At 44.2% G+C, this 22,412-nt stretch overlaps 1 protein-coding gene across 1 annotated transcript in view; it reads right to left on the bottom strand.

The window, feature by feature from the left end:
• Positions 1 to 20,289, bottom strand: part of Niban1 (niban apoptosis regulator 1) — a 153,122-nt gene extending 132,833 nt beyond the window's left edge. Inside the window, exon 1 of the mRNA XM_038349202.1 lies at positions 20,184 to 20,289. Within this exon, the coding sequence (XP_038205130.1) occupies positions 20,184 to 20,238 (55 nt within the window). The 5' untranslated portion in view covers positions 20,239 to 20,289. The remainder of the gene's footprint in view (positions 1 to 20,183) is intronic.
• Positions 20,290 to 22,412: the final 2,123 nt, after the last annotated feature.

Here is a 22,412-nt window from a genome sequence, read left to right on the forward strand (position 1 = left end):
TCATGTTACTTCTTCACTTCTCCCCACCGCTGCTCTCCTGAGGAGAGTCCCTCAAGGGCAGGGACTTAGCCCTTCTATGGTCACCACATTTGATCAAACAGGGCACATAGTCTGTGCTGTGACCACAGTGAACGACTGGCAGTGAATGCTTCACTCTGAGAAATAAAGTATAGAAACAAAAATAGATTCATTTCTGTTTCCAACGGCTGAAAGAGGTTTGAAATAATATAAAATTAACCTGCAGCCTTTGAATCTGAGGTTGGAGAGATCGTTCAGTGGGTAAGATGCTTGTTGCATGGCATGAGGACCTCAACACGATCTAAAGAATCATGTCAAAAGCTGGGCATAGTGGTGCACATGCTAGTCATTCTAACACTGGGTGGGAGCCTGGTGGATCCCTGCCAGCGGAGTACCAGTGAGTACCAGACAGCAAGAAACCCTATCTCGGAAAGAAAAAAAAAATTCAAAAGGTTGTGTTCTGGCCTTCCGACACACACGTACACAAACAAAATGAAATACTAAAGTCTTTGAATGTGGTTAAACTGATAAGGTATGCTAAGATAAATGATAAAATAGCAACCCACTATTAGAAGTTCATGCCCCACACACAGTATGAAATACCTTACAAGGACTGGCATCATGGATCTCTGTAAACACCTTCTGAAACATTGTTATTCCCATTTTGCAAAAGTGGGAAGGCCAGTGATTGAACATGGGAGGTCTGCCTATAGAGACCAAGCTCCATAGTGAAAGAAAGCTACGCAGAGAACCATGCTTTATAAGGATTCACCTACTCTGGAGGGTGAAAATTAGATACATATTATAAATATTATTTTGAAATTTCTTTTTTTTTTTTTGGTTTTTCGAGACACGGTTTCTCTGTAGCTTTGGAGCCTATCCTGGAACTAGCGAACTAGCTCTTGTAGACCAGGCTGGTCTCGAACTCATAGAGATTCACCTGCCTCTGCCTCCCGAGTGCTGGGATTAAAGGCGTGCACCACCACTGCCTGGCCTTGAAAGTTCTTAATACAAATCTTTTTTCTTTTGTCTTTTTTTTCTGAGACAGGGTTTCTCTTTAGCTTTGGCTGTCCTGGAACTAGCTCTGTAGACCAGGCTGGCCTCAGACTCACAGAAATCCACCTGCCTCTGCCTCCCGAGTGCTGGGATTAAAGGCGTGTGTCACCTCTGGCTGGCCATTAATACAAATCTTAATAAAATTTGTAAAATATGGCATTTGTATATATTTCTCATTTTAATTAGCAACACAATTTTTAAAAACTCTAAGAAGAAATGATGAATTGGGGATTATCAACACATTTCAAGTGTGTGTGTGTGTGTGTGTGTGTGTTCACACGCATGTGTGTTTAAAACAAAAAAAGCATCTCTGTTTAACCCAAGCCAGTCCAGAACTTGAGATTCTCTGACCTCAGCCTGTAGGAGTTAAAGGTGTGTGCCACCACTGTCAGCTTCATACATTTTATAAAACCATATTCTAGGAGGTCTGAAGGAATGACTCAGCAGTCAATAGCACTGGGGCCTCTTCCAGAGGACCAGCATTTGGTTCCCGACACCCATGTCAGACAGCTCAAAAACTCCTTTAACTACAGTTACAGGTGACTCGATGCCCCTCTTTTGGCTTCTGCAGACACTCATTGTATTAATCTTACAATTAATATTACAATTAATCTATAGAGCAGTGTTTCCCAGCCTGTGGGCCATAACCCTTTCACAAGGATCGCATATCAGATATCCTGCATATCATATATTTATAATACAATTCATAGCAGTAGCAAAATTATAGTTATAAAATAGGAATGAAATAATTTTATGGTTGGAGTCTCCACAATTTGAAACTGTAAGTAAACAACCGCAATTCTGCAATTAAATGTTTTCTTTATTAAGAATTGCCAGCCGGGCGGTGGTGGCGCACGCCTTTAATCCCAGCACTCGGGAGGCAGAGGCAGGCGGATCTCTGTGAGTTCGAGACCAGCCTGGTCTACAAGAGCTAGTTCCAGGATAGGCTTCAAAGCTACAGAGAAACCCTGTCTCGAAAAACCAAAAAAAAAAAAAAAAAAAAAAAAAAAAAAAAAGAATTGCCATGATCGTGGTGTCTCTTCACAGCAATAAAACCCTAACTAAGACAATGTCTTTACCTTAATTCTATATACACACTGCTCAAATGTGGTCCTGTGGAAACTGAGGTGCCACAGTGAGGAAGGAGAGGAGATGGAGAAGCCCACGGGAAGCAAGCTGTGCTTGTGTGTGTGCCTGCAGTCCCAGCACTCTGCAGGCCGGGGCATGAGGACTGCCAAGAGTTCAAGGCCATGTTGGTCTACACAGCAAATACTAGTCCAACAATATAACAACACTTTGTCTCAAACAAAACAACCCCACCTCACTCATATGAAGAAATATTCTGGGGCCAAAAGGTATTCTCCAGATGACTATAGAATCTAACATGGAGTAAAAGGGGAAAATGGATAAAGAAAATGAAACCTTTTTATAATTGTCCTTGATTGTTATCTACTATATATTGTATATATCTAATATATATACATATATATGTCCGTGCATGCATACGTACATATATACATATATATGGTTTTTCAAGAGAGGGGTTCTCTGTAGCTTTGGAGCCTGTCCTGGAACTAGCTGTTGTAGACCAGGCAGGAACTCACAGAGATCCGCCTGCCTCTACCTCCGGAGGGCTGGGATTAAAGGCTTATGCCACCACTGCCAGGCTCTATTATATAGCTTATATCTATTTTGCGCTAAAAGAAAGCCATGTTAAATACTATTGGTCCATATATATATATATATATATATATATATGAATTTAAGATATATATATATATATAAAAGCATTCAACAAAGGGAAACACACGAGACCAGAGGTGAAGGAGACTGACCTCAGGCCTCTTTTCAACAGAGTTGTGAGCTGTCATGTTCCACAAGCCTTCTGCCTGTGCTTTGGATAGCACAGAACTATAGTAGACTTTATATCTAGGACTGGAGAATTTGTTAGTCGGCAGGAAAAAAGAAAAGGCTTATCATTTTATGGTTTAAATTCATAGCGCTGAATTAAAGTATCATTATGATCTAGACTAGAAACTTCATTTTGGGGTTTGGGGTTTGGTTTGGTTTGGCTTGGTTTGATTTGGTTGGAAATCATATAATAGGAAAAAGAGCTGAGACCCAGAAGGGTGACTACCTGGATTCCAGTCCTGTATCTGCCACTATGAGCAGTGCAGGTAGGGACTGCTCAGTCATCCTTTCAGCCTACAGTAACTGAAGATGCTCGCCCTCGAGACTCCTGGCAACACTGTGGACCCTCTACGAATCTCTATTCAAGTCCAACAGTACAAAAAAATAATGACATGTGAATGATAGATGTGAGCCACAAATATAATTCAAAAAATCTGTGTGAGATTTTACTTTATGCATATTGATCGGTTTTCCCGAATGTGTGTGTGTGTGTGTGTGTGTGTGTGTGTGTGTGTGCGCGCGCGCGCGTGCGCGCCAAGTGTGCGTACCATGTGTGTGCCTGGTGTCTACAGAGGTCAGAAGAGGATGTCAGATATCTGGAACTAGAGTCATGGATGGTTGTGAGCCACTGTGTAGGTGCTGGGAACCAACCCTGGGTCCTCTGTAAGAGCAACAAGTGCTTTAAACCACCAAGCCAATTCTCTAGCCCCTTAAATTTAATCTTAAGGCTTCTAATAGCTGTATTAAAAAGTTTTTAAACTTGATTATTTCCAGCTTATCCTACTGTGTTTGGTTCCATAGTGACAACCTTGTATGACTGCAATGTATAACCACTGCTGATGACGTAGTTCAAATTCTTTCCCTCATTGTAGTACTTCAGAAATTGGTATAATTTGAGTTTACAACTTCAAAATTGACAGTAAATCATCAAGCTGACACCGTGTCCTAATTCCAGCAATCCACATTTGAGGTGCTTGAAGGACACACGCTTAGATGGAATAGGCTTAGAGGAGTCTAACATGCCCCAGAAACAGCCTTTCTAGCCTCTCTTCCTTGTAGGAATCTACTTAAGAGCATTGAAGGTCTTCATAAAAGGTCAAGGTCCACATGTTGCTGGGGATAAGCAGGGAAATGTGACATCAAGAAAAGAACTTGGCTTTGGACAGGAATTTCCCGTAGCAATATACAAAGGGATGCAGTGTGGTTGCCAGAGCGCCAAGGGGAGATGGGTGGGCAAAGTGCTTGTGGTGTAAGGATGAGGCCCTGAGCTTGATCCTCGGCACCCACATAAAAGTCAGGCACAGTGGCACAAGCCTCGGTCGCTGTGCTGCAGAGGGGGAGAAAGGGCAATGCCTGAGGGTGGCTGACTAGCCAAGGTAGCAGATTGGTGAGTTCCAGGTTCAATTAGAATATGGATGGTAAAGGATGTAGGAGGAGACACCAGTGTCAATCTCTCTCTCTCTCTCTCTCTCTCTCTCTCTCTCTCTCTCTCTCTCTCTCTCTCTCTCTCTCTCTCTCTCTGTCTCTCTCTCTCTGTCTCTCTCTCTGTCTCTCTCTCTCTCTCTCTCTCTCTCTCTCTCTCTCTCTCTCTCTCTCTCTCTCTCTCTCAGTTAAGTAGAAATGACACATCCCACCTTCATGCCTGACTCACAAAGCATAACCACACAATCTTCCACTTCCTTTTTCCCTTAGACCAAGCACAAGGTCCATCCGAAGGGTTTTTGTGGCCCTGAGAACAATGGAGCCAGGAAGGCAGGGGCCCCTAAAATTGGGCTCCAAAGAGCACCACGGACTCTGTGGGGAGGATTCGGGAGCTCCAGAAGTTGAATGGGGAAGGATAGCATCTTTATTTCCATTAAGCTCCAAGTCAGCATCCTGCTCAGTGATGGATAAAGGCAAGGAAGCGCTGTGGAATTAGCAGACCTTGTCATATGCAGAGATCACACGTGTTCTCACAGCACACTTTAATTCCCACGTATCCTAAAATAGCACTTGTTCAAAATGACAGTAGGTATTAAGCCTGCCTAAGATCTTCATTATTAAACAAATGAATGAAGGAGCACATATCTTACTATATACCACAGGATTTTCAAAATATTTTACTTTTGGCGTTTTAGTAAAATAGGTTCCTAAATTTTAATCCTGGGATAACATTGGCTTCTTTTTGCTTGTTTGTTTTAAAATGTCATCCTGATAAAAATAAATAAATAAATGAAATGTCACTCTGAGAAGCAATCTAAAGGAGTCCATGTTGCATTTGTACTACTGAAAAGATGGCTTGTTCCCCAAAATGGCAACGTCCATCCACCTGGTCACACTGGACCACTGAGACCCAAGGCTGCTTCCTTCAGCTCTGAGCCCATCCTGACTAATGTCCATATGAAACACAGCTTCGGGTCACTGTCCCATGGGTCCTTCTTCAAGCACATATGCACTAGAAAGAAGGGAATTCTCATGGTAGTGCCATCTCTCAGCACTCCAGAGCTGGCGGCAGGAAGATCAAGAGCTCAAAGTCATACTTAGTTAGCTATATAGTAAATCTAAGGCCAGTTTGGGCTACATGCAATTCTGTCTCAAAAAAATAAAAAATGAAAGGAATATAGAAATGAATAATATAATGTAGTAAATATAATGTGCTCCTCAGTTCTACCATCCCTACAATTATGCTGATCAATTTTATTTTCCTATCAGTAATGGCATCTGGCCTTTGCAGAATAAATAATTGGCTTTCACATTCTGCCATATAATACCTAGCTCACACATTTGTTCTGTAGACTAATTAATGTTTGAGTGTTTAAACACAATGGCTCTGCAGAAGCAATGGCATTATAATGTGTTGGGACACTCTAGTATTGTAATTAGTACTAATTAGATTCTTTTCAACAGCTTGTTGAATCTACAAATGACTGCATATAAGGTATTCCACTTTCCTTGTTCACCATGAAAGAATCAGGCACAAGAGTTTAAATAGAAACCTTTTAAGTAACTATTCTCAAGGTTCGACACCTAAAGCCAGGAAGGGCATTAGGAAGACACCTTTGTAGGAACTGCCAAGCCTTTGCAGGGGTATGCCAGGAGCCAGTTTATGCTGGGTGGCCAGAAGTGCTTTGAATTTCCCCTTCCAATCTCGAGACCAGCGATCCCATATTGTGGTTGAACCAGCCATCGTAGGAGTGACCCCTCTCCATCCTTCCCTTCCTTCTGACCTCGCTCCCTTTCTTCTTCCTTTCTCCCATTCTCTCCCCCTCACTTGCCTGAGACTCCTTTCTGTCTCACCAGGCATTAATGCTGTTCCCATTTTATATATGAGAACCTGGTCCATCTGGTCCATAGATTAAAACTTTGCAAAATATTCAGCTTCGGACTCAACAAGTGCTCAGGAGAGTGTCATGTGTGCTTTTCACATTTGACAGCTCCACTAACTAGCCATTTAGGCCTTGCTCTTCAAATAGATTCTCCTCTATAATGAAGTTGACTAATGTCATCATTTTCTTTACAGGAAAAAAAAAGGCCTGAAATTCTTCTTTTACCTGTTTGTAAATTTCACAATGTTTTGCTAGCATTTGGATGAATTTTAGTTTCTGGATTAAGCTATTTATGATCTACCATCCCATCTAGTAAAAATATTCATCTCAAAAAATAGTAGGTCAGCCGGGCAGTGGTGGTGCACGCCTTTAATCCCAGCACTCGGGAGGCAGAGGCAGGCGGATCTGTATGAGTTTGAGACCAGCCTGGTCTACAAGAGCTAGTTCCAGGACAGGCTCCAAAGCTACAAAGAAACCCTGTCTTGAAAAACCAAAAAAAAAAAAAAAAAATAGTAGATCAGGGGCTGGAGAGATGCCTCAGTGGTGAAGAGTGCTTGCTGAGCAAATGAAGTCTTGAGTCTGAATGCCAGAATTTGCATACACTTGCTGGGCCTGAATCCCTGTAATCTCCAGCAGCGGGCTGAAGAGACAAGAGGATCTCTGGGCGTCCTGGTTGTCAGTCTAGGCAAAAACATAAGCTCCAGGTTCAGGGAGAGACTCTGCTTCTGAGGAATGAGGTAGAGAATGATGGAGAAGGACACCCAATGTGCTTGGACTGGTTAGGTTTACACAAACCAGAGTCGCCTAGGAAGAGAGGACCTCAGCTGAGGAATTGTTTCCATCAGATTATCTTAGGGGCATGTCTGTAAGACATTTTCTTAATTGCTAATTGATCGCAGGAGGGCCCAGCCCACTGTGGGCAGTGCCACCACTGGGCAAGTCCTCAGTTGTGTAAGGAAGCAGTCTGAACAAGCAATTGGAAAACAGGTCAGTAAACAGTGGTTTTCCATAGGCTGTGCTTCAGCTCCCACCACCAGGGTCCTGCCATGTAAGAGATAAATCCTTTTCTCCCCAAGTTGCTTTTGCTCATGATACCACTGCAATAAAAAGCAAAATAGGACACTCCCTTGCCTTCATGCACACCCATCCATGTACACACATATCCATGTACACACCCATCCATGTACACACACACTACACTCACCTGTGCATATGTACATATGCATCTACAATTTGTTTAAATAAAAAAACAGATCATTTAGAATTGAGAAGTAAAACCAAAAACTCAAAAAGTAAATGTTTTAACATCTACCCTGGAATAAGTCACAAGAACAAATTTCTACAAGACAGTCTCAGAAATCTAGAAGAACACTAGCTATCCCATTTCTTTTCCTCCACGACATTTACTTGCTGGGCACATAGTAGGCACTTAATAAATGTCAGCTTTTACTATTGCCATTATCATGCCGCACATGGAGAGTTATTCTTAATTAAGAAGTGACATCTCAGTTGGTTTGCATAGGTCTTAGTCATGCTCCAAAATTCTTATTTACTTTTAAATTTAAACAGGACATTTCAATTCTTGTTATTCATTTAATCCTTCTCTACAACACAGCCATTTTAAATATTTATACTCCAGATACTACACATTCGCCATTGTTGCTAATAAAATCTATCATTATTCTAACGCTAAGCCTGTGTTTCTTTGCTTGGGCAATTACTCAGACATATCTCACACATTCAGCATGACTTGCATAGGAAATAATTCTTTAAACAAACACATTTAATCCAAATTTGGAAAACACTCTGGATTCTTTTGAGCAAAACACAGAAATTGTTCCTTGCCCTATGTGAGTCCCAGAGTCAAGGGGACCTGACCACTACAAATGACAACCTTTCAAAAGAGAATCCATGTTTTGCCTTCATCTCTCATCCGACCCCACTCATCTGCCCAGACCCAGATCAACCCTGGGTCCTCAACAGCTCCCCCCAGAGCCCCCTAAGTCCTCCGCAGACAGACAGAGAAAGCTGCCAACAGGTGGGTAGTTTCGTTCTCCCCAGAGCTTCCAAGAGGGAACAGAAACAGAGAAGTCTTGTAATCTTCCAAAATACTGGCAACTGAAAGTATGCTTTTCTAGTTTTCATTTCTCTTCTCTTGGCATTTACGTCTTCCTGTCATATGGAACATGTTCCTCATTGCTACCTTAATGTTGCTGCTAAATTTATCACACCTGGAAATCCTGAGTCTCTCCCTCTCCCTCTCTCTCTTTCCCTCTCTCCCTCTCTCCCTCTCTCCCTCCCTCCCTCCCTCCGTCCCAATCTCTCTCTCTCTCTCTCTCCCTCTGTCTCTCTCCCTCGTTTTATAGTTAGGGACATTTTTCCATTTCTTCAATTTGCCTGGTAATTTTCCAATGGATGTTGAGCTTCACGGGTTGCATGTGTTGCACGTGAAGGGTTGAGTCCTCTTTGATCGGGCCTCCAGTTAAATTATTCAGGCTGAGCTGGATTCTTCTTTACTCTGCTTTTGACCTTGCATTAGCACAGATCTAGCAGTCCAGAGTGGCCTGTGGTCCAGGGCTCATTTTTGTCACCAAGGACTCACCTGTGTATTACCTGATCATTCTCCCTTGCAAGATGGGAGAATGAATTACCTCTACCTCTATCCGCCCCAGGAACTGCCTGGCCCTATAAATCTGTAGGCACACAGTCTTCTGTGCTAGAAAACAGCTTTCTATGATTTCTTTTGTAATTTGCCTCCTTTATGTTCTTTATTCTCTAGTCAGATATTAAAATTCTTATTTTAAATACTGCCTTTTAAAATACTGACTTTTTAAATACTGTCTCCTTCACCTTTCTATCTTTTGATATCTATACTATTATTTGAAATATTTCAACTTTATTATCCAAGAAACAGTAAAATTGATTTTTGATCACAGGACTTTTTTTTTTTATTTCTAAGAGTTCTTTCTGTTTTAAAGTTCTTTTGTTATACGTGTGTATGGTGCGGGGGGTAGGGACGGCTCACACTCGTGCACATGCCTGGCTGCCATGATGTGTGTGTGGCAGTCCAAGGACAATTCTGTAGAAAGTCATTACAGTTTTTAATGTTTCTCCTTTCTTTCTCTCATGGAGCCCAGATTCATCAGTCAAGAATCCTGGCCCAGACACTGACCTACTGGCTGCAAATGTCACAGTGAAGCAAAGTCGGGACCCCGCTTTCCTGGTGCACACACTCGAGTGATGCTAGAGCAGCAACTATGACCAGGACCTCCCTCCCATCACGTCTCTCCACTTCCCACTATCCAAACACACCAGCACACCACCCTTCTTCAGCCCCCGCGAGTCCCTCCCTGATGTGGGACAGTCTTCTGTTTGTGCTGATTTCATTCATTAATAAAGAAACTGCCTTGGCCCATTTAATAGGCCAGCCCTTAGGTGGGTGGAGTAGACAGAACAGGAAGAAGGAAGTGAGGTAGATGGCTCAGACAATCGCCATGCCTCTCCTCTCAGAGACAGACGCCATGGAGCCAGTCACCAGGTCAGACATGCTGAATCTTTCCTGGTAAGACACCACCTTGTGGTGCTACACACACTACTAAATATGGGTTAAAGCAAGATGTGAGAATTACCTAATAAGAAGCTAAAACTAATGGGCCAGGCAGTGTTTAAAAGAATACAGTTTCTTTGTAATTATTTTGGGGCATAAGCTAGCCAGGCGGCCGGGAGCCTGGCGGGATGAAAAGCAGGCCTGCTCGTCTCATTAACCACCGTATCTAACATACACCTCTTCCCCCACCCTAGCACTCTCCTGGATCCTGTCATGAGCCCCTTTTATTCCTCTCATGACCTTTATCAAATGGGTGACTGTAGTGAAATTTCATTTGTATTTTAATAAATAAAGCTTGCCTGAAAATCAGAGAGTAAGATAAGAAGCCCCACTGGTCAGCCTTACAGACCAGGCAGTGGTGACACACACCTCTAATCCCATAGCCACACTAGTTTGCCACAGAAACTGGGAGGTAGTGGTGCCCACCTTTAATTCTAGCCCTAGAGAGAAATATGAAACAGGATAAGACAGCTCTCAGACACAGTCTCATTCTGAGATTCCTGGAGGCAGGATCGCCATTTCAGACTGAGGTAGAGGTAAGAGACAGTGGCTGGCTGCTTTGCTTTTCTCACCTTCTGGTTGAACCCCAATATCTGTCTCTGGGTTTTTATTAATCGTGCTACAGGTACTTATTTATATACCCAATTACCACTTCCTTCTTGTAACTCCACCTGATTTTGTTCAAGAATCCCATGACCTTGCTGCTCACCATGGGCTTCAGCCAAGCACTAAGCCAGGAATGTTCTTGTTTGACTGGGTTAGACAGCCATGCTAATTCAACACTCTTGCCAGCGATGACTTAGGAAGGAATGTGTGACTTGCTCTGACCAGGGGGCTGTCAGTGAAGTCTGTTAGAAAACAAACTTGAAGACTGTGCAGTCTCCCATGAATTAATGAATCCTGGCAATGAGCACCATGGCTTCCTGCATTACAGAAAGAAAGGCAACTACACATGCCGGCAACCAGTCTTCCAGTGGAGAAGCCAGCGCTGTCTGTCTGTGCGCCTGACTCCGGGACTGCCTCTCAGACTGATCTAGAGATTGCTCCTCTCTGTTGTAGAAAATACAGAAGAATGTGTGGAATTGCACTACGAGCAAACTCCAGACAATGGAAAACTACATCTGTTAAACAGATAATTGGCAAGGAAAGAAAGACTTAGCGGAAAACATTAGCATACAAGAGGCTTGAAAGAAGGCATGTTTAAGTATATAAAACAACAGGGATTAAAACCACAAGGAAATATGAAGAAGTCATTACAAAATATGAGATTAGGTCTACTTGTGGGACTCCTAAGACTGGGAGCAGGGGCTGTCCCTAATGCTGTGGCTGGCTCTTGGGAACCTATTCCTCATCCTGCATTGCCTTGTCCAGTCTTAATACAAGAGGAGGTGCTTAGCCTTTCCACAACTTGATATGCCATGCTTTGTTGATACCCAAGGGAGGCCTGCCCCTTTTTGAATAGAAACAGAGGAGTGGATTGGGGTAGTAGGGAAGGGAAGGGAATGAGAGGAGAGGAGGAAGGGGAAAATGCAGTCAGGATGTTAAATAAAATTTTCAGTGTCTGACATTAGTGGCCTGGTAGACTGTGACTGAGCAGTCCTAGATAACCCATATATAGCCCCTCCTGAATCTAGGATGACTGAGACTTCCCTAATCGTTAGAATAGAGCAGAATAAAGGGATACAGCACAGCACAGGGGAAGGGTCTAGCTATGAACAGAACTGGTCACAATGCATCCACAGTGACAGAGCAAAGAGATGAGCACAGATGCTCAAGTCACCTTTCCGTCATGCCCGCATTCAAGCTGTCTTCCCTCCTCGACTAAACCTTCCTGTAAACACCCAGAGACACTCAGAGATGTGTTCCCATAGCGATTCTAAATCCAGTCAAGTCGATAATGTAGATCACCCATTGCAAGGCCTCACCCATATGTGACGGCTATTTTTAGTGCCAACTTGACTGAACTGATTGGAATTAACTAAAACCCAAGCATCTGGATTCACCTGTGAGGGTTTTTTTCTTAATTAAATCATTTGAAGAAGTAATTAATCCTATTTTGGATCTTTGAGGTGAGAGGATACATCTATAATCCATATCATTTGAGGAGGGAAAATCCACCTCGAATCTGGGCCACACCTTGTGCTGGCAGCCTATACAAAGGACAGGGAAGAAGAAAGCTTGCTCCCTCTTTGCCTGGTTGCTCTTGCTTTTGCTGGGAAGAGCCTACTTCTTCAGGATTCTGGCATATACTGGACCAGTTGATGCATCAAGCCTTGTGGACTGAACAGATACTGGATTCTTGAAACTTCCTCTGGTAAAAACCATACCCTGTTTGCCATTTCAATAAATTCCCTTTAGATGATAGATAGATAGATAGATAGATAGATAGATAGATAGATAGATAGATAGATAGATAGATAGATAGATAGTTGATATATAGCATAGATAGATAGATAGATAGTTGATATATAGCATAGATAGATAGATAGATAGATAGATAGATAGATAGATAGATAGATAGATAGATAGATAGATAGATACTAGAAGTTCTGTTCCTCTAGAGAACCCTAACACACCATAAGAAGTCCTAGCAGCTTCTAGGGCCTCGAGCATTCTAGCAAATTCTGGTCTATTATTTTAAAAGTCTGGTACTCTACTGAAGTGACCGCACAGAGATGTACCTGGAGAGAAAACTCCTCAGGTGTGCCCAATCACCAGCTGACATGCCTGATAACCGAAGCCACAAAAATAACCACCCATGAAGACAACCAGAATCACCCAGCTGTATTGAGATAGCAGAATTATAAGCAAATAAATCTAAGTGCCAGTATCTTTAAGGTGGTTTGTTGGGGGGGGGGGCGGCAATAGACAGCTGAAGATAGTGGCTATTTTTGGAAAGACGGGGGCACGTGGAGACTTCCACAGTGGCCAGTGTGGAACTTCCTTCAACCTGGGTGATGGCTGCAAGCATGAGACTTACAATGATTTGCTGAGCTATGCATCTGCTCTGTGTGGTTTTCTACATCTGTGTTTTATTTTAAAATAAAAATAGTGTTTAAGAAGGAAAGGGAAATAAATGTCCACGTGGCTTGGCAAAGAGAAACCGGCTTTTCTTCCAAAATTCCTTCAAACCTTTTAAGCACCATTCCTGGGATCCTAGCAAAAAAAAAAAACCTATTCTTTAATTCTGACCTCATAGACTCATTTCATACATTAAGCAAGAAATATAAGCTTCTTCATGTCCTGGCAATTTGCAAAACAGAATTAATTGCTTTCATATTGCTAAACCTTTTGTTTTTCCTAAGTGAGAAAAACTACACAGTACCAAAGAGAGGGCACTTTCAAAAGCTGGCTCACATTCTTCCTATTGGCAGCAATGTGCTATTTTTCTCTTTTAAATGCATTTCCCAGTTTCAGAGAACAAAATCTGTATTGCATTTGTGTGAGCGCTTGCGTGTGTGTGTGCATGTGTGTGTGTCTGTGTGTATGTATGTGTGTACGTGTGTCTGTGTATGCATATGTGTATTATGTCTGTATGTGCATGTGTGTATGTGTGTGCATGTGTGGGTTTCTCTGTGTGCATGTGTGTCTGTGTGTTTGAATGTGTGTGTGTTTGTGTCTGTTTGTATGTGTGTATGCTGCATTTTAGTTTAAAACTATGAGAATCTTAGCCTTCATGTCCTATGCTTTCTAAAAAGGCCTTCAACAGACTGCGCCAGATGAATTGTGCTTTATTCTTGTCTTCCTGTCCGTTCTCCTCCATTTTCCTCATTCACTTCCCATTGCATATTGTGGTTGCGCGCACTTCACTTCTTAGAGTGACAATACCTCACTTTGCTAACAGCAAAGTAATCAAAGTTTCTGTTTGGGAGATTAAAATTCACCACCATAATTCACACTGCATATTTTATAAAGCTTTCACAGTATGTGTATTTTAATTAAATTCTAAATTCCTGCTAAACTTGTATTCCTTCTGTTGCATTTTCCACCTGTGAGCTCAGTCAGATGCTTCCAAAGATTACAACTGAGTACAACTACCATCAGTTGAGAGTTCTCAGGGAAAAATCAGATAATTGGGGCTGGGGGTAGAGCTCAGTTGCCTGAGTGCTTTCCTGGCATTCAGGGCGCTCTGGGTTCTCCCCATAGCACCTCAGGAACCTGACCTGTAGTCCCAGCACTTGGCAGGTGGAGACAGGAGGATCAGGAGTTTAAGTCATCTACAGACACAGAGTTCAAAGCCAGCCTGAACACATGAAACCCTGACTTAATATAGAAACAGTCAAATAATAAAAATTGGTATTGTCATCTTGGTAGTTATGACTACTAGAAACCCTTGTTCATCTGGTCCTTTCATAATCAATGTCTACATAAAGGGAAATGTTTTATTAAGACCAAGACTTATGGATCTCTGTGAGGTCGAGGTCAGCCTGATCTACTAAACGAGTTCCAGGACAGCCAGGGCTACACAGAGAAACCCTGTCTTGAAAAAAAAAAAACAAAATAAAAAGGAGACCAGGCCTTAAACTGATATATTTATGTCAGTATGCGTGAGTGCCATGTGGCTGCACCTGGTGCGGCATCCTCTCAGATGTCAGAAGACAATTTGAGTTCTCTCCTTCCACCGTGTGGGCCTGGGGACTGAACTCATGTCCTCGAGCTCCTTCACCAGCTGAGGCATATTACCAGCCACAGATCAGGTCTTGAGTCAGCACTGTGCTCTATGAGTTCAAGGCTCATATCAGAATTCATGGAGAAAAGTAAAGATTTTACTGAATCCAAAATAAACCCTTCTCAAATCATCTCAAGTCATAAAATCTTTTCTGGTTTTGAACATTAGATTTGAGGGTTTTTTTTTTCTTTTCTTTTCTTTCTTTTTTTTTTTTGTTCTTTGAGACAGGTGTCTCCAGTAGCCTTGACTCTCCTGAAATTCGCTCTGTAAACCAGACTGGCCTCGAACACACAGAGATCCTCCTGAGTGCTGGGGTTAAAGGTGTGCGCCACTACTACCCAGTGGACCTGGGGTTTCTTAAAGATAGTCTTTCGTTCCCAGTGTCTTGGTTTCCATTCATGAAGATGGGTGGAAGTGAAGGTAATTAGTGACTCTGGATGGAAATTCCCAGTCTTCGGTAATTAACGTTCCTTCACATTTCTATTCGCTTCATCAACAGTTGGAAAAGATATATAAAGATATATAAGGTAGTGTGTGTGTGTGTGTGTGTGTGTGTGTGTGTGTATAAATAGTATTTTTATAGACCAGAATAAATTTATACTGGACCTTCCCCTTCTTTTTGCTCTCCCTCTCTCTCCTTTCCTGGGAGCTGCAATTCCCCCCTCTCCTAGAAGGAGGCTGATCCAGGCTGGGGAGAGAGGTGGCTCAGTGGTTAGGTGTGAGCACTGCCCCAGGGCAGTGGTGGAGCTTTCATGGCAGCACTGGGGAGGCAGAGGCAGGCTACCCTAAGGCTAACACCAATGAAACACTGATTACCGTTCTCTACAGTCTTTCCATGAATTTTTCTTAAAGGAACCCAAATGGCTGGGATACACTGGGCCACAGATAACAGAGACAATTATATTCGTTAAAATAAGGCTTCTCCGTGTACAATAGCAATTCCACAAATAACACTGGCTTATATAAGACACAGCTGATTTCTCTCTTATTAAAGTCCAAAGGAAATTAGTCCCAAGCTTCTTATGGAGGTTCTACTTATGTGAATCCCACAGGAACTGAGGCTGCTTTCATCCCTCAACTCTGCTCTGTATAGATTCCTTAAAAAAATAAGTCATTGTCCAAATTGGCTGATCCAGACAGCATCAAGGACAGGACCAAAAAAAAAAAAAAGTCATTCCTGCCGACTTTGACCTCTGTCTGGACCAGTAACTTCCTTGAAAGATGTGACACTTTTACTTAGATCCCATAGACCAAAAGTCAGCTGCATATCCCCATCTTGATGCAAAGGAGGCTAAGAATATCTTTATTATGAGGGTTCATGTGGGCACTTAAAAACTGTATGTCCCGCTGCTGGAGAGAGAAGCGAAAGCACTATTAGGAGATTATAGCAATCTTTCTCATCTCTTCTTGGCTTTTTTGAGATCGGGTCTTGTTGAGTAGTAATTTCCTCGAGGCTAAAACCTTCCATCTTGGAGGGAATTTTTTTTTAATTTTTTATTCATTTTACATTCCAATTACAGTTCTCTCTCCCTCCCCTCCTCCTGCTCCCCCCTCCTCTCAACAACTCACCCCCATCCACTCCTCTGAAAGAATAAGGCCTCCCATGGGGAGATAACAAAGTCTGGCACATTAAGTTGGGGGCTGAGCAAGGCATGCCACCAGAGGGAATGGGTCCCAAAAAGCCAGCTGGTGCACCAGGAATAGATGGTGGTCCCACTGCCAGGGGCCAGAGGAAAACTTCTTAAGACATAGACATAAAGAGAGAGTGGAGTAGCAGGATATTTTAGGACAGGATTTTTACAAGGAGGTAAAAACAAAGGGATGTTCTAGGGGGAAGTAAAATGCACCATTCTACAAGGAAGCACCTTAAGAAGGAAAGCAAACAATCCAAGATTGCTTCAGGAAATCCCTGAAACTGATGAAATTCACTAAGCCCCTCTCTCAACAAGAGAGTATAAACAAGCAGTAAAGACTGCCGAGAGTCACTCTCAGACAAAACAAGCTGCACAGAAGATGCTGCTAGCCAAGTCCAGCAGCCTGGATGAAGCACAGACTCCCTCAGCTGCCTAGAAGAAACGGAGACCAGCCAAGCTGACTAGAAGAGATTCACACCAACAGTCACCTGGAAAGGACACTCTCCAACCTGCTGAGCTGCCTGCAGGCTGTGCAGAGTGCTCCAGATTGCCAGCTATTCTGAGCCATCACCTATGCTAGGGCAGGCTTTGGTGATGCAGCTCATGCAGTGGACCAGGGTTCAGTTTCCAGCATCCAAATCATGTGGCTCACAACTACCTGTAAATCCAGTTCTGGTGGGGGGAGGCCATTGCTCTCTTCTGGCCTCCAGGGGCACCCACACATACATGGTACACACAAACCCACAAAGGTGCACAGACATACACCTAAATTTTAAAAATAAACCCGAAACTCATTAAAGGTATCAATTCATTGATGACTATTTCAAAAAAAAAGTCATTGAGCCCTTCCTTCTCAGGCTGTCACTGACAGTGAGTTCAGGAAAAGATCTCTTTCTCTCCCTCTCCTCATTCAGCCGAGACCTGGCTTTGAACTCTTGCTGCTCCCGTCTTTACCTCTTGCGTGCTAGCATTGCACACGGGCATCACAGCACCCAACTGAAAAACAGTTTCCTTAAGCGCTTGCTTCACTATTTCCTCCACTCAGTCATCAGGTTGGTGGCAGGCACCTTTAACCACTGAAGCCATCTTGTGGGCCCTAAGTAGGTCAGAAACAGTTTCCTTACCTACTTGCTGGTAGCAGGCCCACATGTGCTGCCCACCAAACCCATGCTGCACTGTCTCCTCCAGGACTTGCTTACACAATCCTCTAAGGATACCCTGTGTGGAGGACCTCAGGTTTGTTTCCTTTTCCATTCTTTCAAAGTGCCATGGTAATTCTAGTTTGCTGCAGTTGCTTATTCTTTATAGAGGAGGGAGCGTGTAATGTCACAGCGGAGTGAGAAGGCTAAAGGGCATTCTGTGGGAGCTGTCTCTCTCCTCCTACCAAGTGAATTGAACCCAGGCCACCAGGTTTAGCAGTGTCTACCTGCCCAGCCATTTGGCCAGGTCTTTTTTAAAGAGTAGTATTACATTTATTTATTTGTTTATGGAAGGGCACATGTGTACCACCACAGTGTGTAGAAGTCAGTTCTCTCCTTCAACAAGTGGATTCTTTTCTTTTTTTTTTTTTTCTTGTTGGTTTTCAAAGACAAGGTTTCTCTATGTAGCCCTGTCTATCCTGGAACTTGCTCTGTAGACCAGGCTGGCCTCGAACTCAGATTATAAGAATCCAAATCAATAGTTTTACTGACGGCTGGCCTGAAAGTCAGCGCAGATAGAGCGTTAGAGAGTGCTGGTGTTCTCCAAGTACAGCCGCTTCAAACAGATGCCAAGTTGGCAATGCTTAAAATGTATAGACTAGTTATTCAGTGCCCTGGCAAAGTCCAAAACAAGTTACTGCCTCAGCAACAGAAGCTTTCAAATCCACGCTTCACTGCAGCCACTTTATGAGGAGCAGATCATAAAACGGTATTTAAACTCGACCTTCAATCCTCCAATTGTTTTACTTACAATTAAATCAAAGCTTGAGGATATTTATGGGCTAAAGGGTAGGCAGAGGAACAAATGTAGGGTTATGATTTTCTTCAGGGACCTGAAGCTTCGAAACCGCCGGGAAATCAGAGCCTTGTGATCTTTCGTTTGCTCAGGCAGGAACAATTCCCAGTGATTTTTTTCCAAGGCTCCTTTCCCTTTCTGGTGTGATCTGTGCTGTCTCCTGAAGCACAGGCTCATTATCCTCAGAGGTATTTTAACTCTTCTCTGCCTTCCCCACTACACATACCATGAAAGCCTTCTTCCAAAGCCTCTTCCGAAAAGGGAAACACTGACAGGGGATGTAATGACTGTGGTTTTACTCACTTACATATGTTCATTGTGTGTGCATTACGTATTGATTTTGATAAAGAAGGTGACACTTTTCCTCATTTGAGTATAATGCTTGCAGCAGGCACAACAAGATCCCAACCTTGAAGTGTGTAAACTAGCTTATCTCAGACCTTGCCAAGGGTCCTGCTACCCACAGAAGTCTAGGCAGTGGCTTTAAGTGCTTCTAACTATGTAGTGAAACATCTTATGAACCCCATGAGCACGATTCTGCTCACAGGTGAATGTAAGCCTCTTGTTAGTGTTGTGACATCTCTGAGCCCTGTACTGGGGGAAAAAGCAAATAACAGTTCTAGGGGTGTGTCAGGCTTAGTCTTTAGCTAAGTAAAACATCCATCATTTCTCTCTTCCACAGAGGGACAAGTGACTAAGTTTTGTTCCCCCCAACATTGTCAGTTGCTGATGATTCTCTACGTGGAAGTATAGAAGCAAGAATCTGGGTAATCAATTATAGCGTCTGCCCTTCGTGTGCCTTTGTATGGTAGCCTTTAAAAAATGTTTTGAAACGTCGGGACTGAGAACAAATATGACTAAAGAAATGGATAAATGCTTTCTATATAGGCATAACCTCAATGTCCAGAAAGGGGGCATCAAGAAAAACCTCACTGTTTCTTTTAAAGGGTTTCAGTAAAACTTGGAGCCGCCGAGTACATATTTTCAAATATGGCACTTTGGAAGCCAGGAACGGGACCCATCAAATTTACAAGCTAGCTAGAGCGTCAGTGGCTGAGGGCAAGATTGGGGTGGGTGGAGCAGGAGCCAAAGACTCCGAAAGATAAGGAGTCAAGACTTCCTGCTGTTTCTGTTTGGTTTGGTTTTGGTTTCTTCAGCCAGTCTCTCTTGACTAAGTCACTCCTCCGTATCTCAAGATCTCCTAAAAAGACGAGTTTCTCCCCATCTACAATTTTAACAACTGTTGCAAAACACGCCAAGCTTCCCCTTTTGCTTTCCTCCCTCTCCGGGGAAAGAAAGGAACCATCCAACCTGAAAAGGTGACGACTTCATCCTTTCTGTTTCTGATGAAATCGCCCTGCAATTGGTGTGAAGTTCAGGAGAGGTGTGGCCTGCGCTGCACTTTACAAAACCCGGCCAGTAAGACCCAGAGGGAAATTCTGCTCGACAGGCCAGGAATCCCCCAACACACACCCCATCCCACCCACTCCCACACAAGGAAATCTCTAAACTCGAGGGGATATCCCCAGCAACCTCTGCGGCCACTTTTAGAAACCACTCAGAGCCAAGCACAAGCAAGAGAGATGTTTCCCCACCAGGGAAAGAACAGATCCTGAGGGGAGAGAGACGCGCGTGAGAGGCTGAGGAGGCTGGGGTGGGGCGGGGGAGTAGGGACAACGACAGAGTCCTCACCAGCCTTTCTGAGAGAATTTGCCTCTCCGGTGCGTCCTGGCGCATCCCGCACCACCGCATCCCTAGTCTCCTCTCCACCCGAGCCGCGCGGGTGCTTGATACACAGGACACCGGGCTCCGGGAGGCGAGTGCGTGTCTAGGTGCCCAAAGCCCGCGAGTGGCACCAGCTAGCCCGCGCTCGCTGGGGGGTACCGGTGCGCAAGTGACCAGGCTAGCCCTGGCAGTGCGCTGCCCTGAAGGTAACTAGGCTAACCCCGGCTCTGTGCCGCCCTGCAGCCCCGGAGGGGCGGTCGTACCTCGAATGTAGGCGCACTTGCCCTCGTCCAACTGGCTGGAGGCCGAGCCGCCCATGGCTGCGGTGCCGCACGTGAGGGAGAGGACTAACACCGGCTGTCTGCTGCTAGCTGCTGAAGGTGGATGCGACAGGGAACTGGCGCTATAATTAAAGGGCCAACTTCCTCGAGAGGCGTCGCCGGCGTGGGCGCCTCCTCCTCCAGGTCCGCGCCCTCGGAAGACTTGTGGGCTGGCCCGGGGTCTGTCTTCCCGCCCCCTCGCTGTGCTGTTGAGCCCCGGCCGGTGGGGGGGGGTGGCTATCCAAGGAACTCCAGGGACCGAAAAAGGACTTCCCTCCTCTTGACTGACTTTTCACCAGTTTGGGGACAACCCAGACACACGGTGGAGAGAGTAGAGAGAGTGGATCATCACTTCCAGGTGACCAAAACCTCTGCCAGCTGGAAGCTTCATTACCTCTGTCCCACAAGGTGGAGATCAAAAGCCCATTTGCCTTCCTGTTCTCCAGCTGTTCTCCAGCTACCTGTCCAGAGCCTGTTTTCAAAGCCCCCCTCCCACCCACCCCCCGGGAATTCCCTTGCCCGGAAGTATGGGAAACTTGGAAGAGCCATACCTTCCTGCAACCAAGAAATTGGACTTAGGAGGTGGGAAGTGAAGGGAGAGCTGGGGAGAGCAATGGAAAAATCTAGCAAACACTAAGTAGATCCCATACACTCTAAGGTCTGCCTGGGACTCACGGACCTGTCTTTGAGGGTCTCATCTTACCGGATGGGAAATAGCTGGTAGGAGACCACAGTGTTCCTTTCCGGCAACCGCTCTTCGGCTTGGCAGCCTCAAGCAAGATCAGCCTGGGCAGAGGGGTCGCCCTGATTTCTTTCTGTTCTTAGTGGTCAGGTTTTTAGCAATTCCTACCGACTTAACGAAGCTGAAGAGAACTTTAAGCCAGTTCTCCAGAACATGACCGCAAATGTGTCTCACAACTCACACTCCCAGTCTCCCACACCCTGTATACATCCATCTAATTTCAACGTGTGTCCAATGTCCTGCAAATTCTTACATCTTCCCCTGTTCCTCATTTCGCCAAGGAGAACCTCATGTGTTACTCTCTGGCTGCTCCATTTCCTTCCAGTCAGCTCTGAACTGCTGTTATCCCTGGGCTAGAGTAGTGTGCTGGCCTAGCATTCTGGAAGCTCGGTTTGAGTCTCATCATCTCAAAAACAAGGTGTGGCAGCACACGCCTGTAGTCCCAGCACTTTGGGAAGTAGATGCAGGAGGAGTGGGCTACACAGAGATTTGGAGACTAAGAGGCAGGAGGAGGTCAGCCTGGTTTACCGGGCAAGTTCCAGGACAGCCAGGAGCCAGAAGAAATACACAGAGAAATCGCATCTTGAAAAACCACTGCATGCAGACAAAACACCTATACACATAAAAGAATATCTTTAAAATATTGAAGTATATTTTTTTCTGAGCAGTACTAATTCCTTCTATTACATAAATTGATCCAATTACACCTCAGAATTCTGTTCTATTTTGAGCACAGCCGACTTGGATCTCCTGCCCAAAGCAGGTTTAGTTTGTCTCTACTGTATAGTTTATCTGCATTGGAGAAGCAAGGGATTATTCTGATTTATCGCTCTTTGCTCTGTCGTGCATTCCCAGGTGGAAAAATTTGTGTGGAGCCAAATCGCCAGTCCTGAACTGGCAAATTCAGCTTTGACTCCCTGACTGGTCACGTGACCTGGTCAGATTGCCTAACTCCGGTCTTGTGGTAAACTTCTCTTCTCACTTTAAAAAAAATGCTGAGGATAATCGGCTTATCAGAATTAGTGTCTCTCTGGCCCACAGTTCGGAGGTTCAGCCTAAGGCCGGTGGTCACGTGGCCTTCAAGTTTGTTTCAGCAGAGTAGATCATGAGGTGGTTTTGTTCTTTGTTATAATTTATTTGGGGGTTATTCTACCCCATCTCCACCTTGTTTTTTTAAGACACGGCTTAGAAAATCCAGGCTGGCCTGGAACCTACAATTAATTCTCCTATCCTGTTTCCTTACTACGAACACACCCCCTGGCACCTGGCTAAACACATCATGGCAGGAACATGTAGCAGGGTTGCTGGTCACCTCACAACAGGTGGAAATGCGTGAGCGTGGGGCAGTGGTATCTCCTTTAAAAACACACTTCCAATGGCCTAACTTCCCTTCACAAGACTCTAGTTCCTAACAGTTCCCACCTTTCTAC

The sequence above is a fragment of the Arvicola amphibius genome, chromosome 12 (assembly GCF_903992535.2).
Source record: "Arvicola amphibius chromosome 12, mArvAmp1.2, whole genome shotgun sequence".
NCBI lineage: Eukaryota > Metazoa > Chordata > Mammalia > Rodentia > Cricetidae > Arvicola > Arvicola amphibius.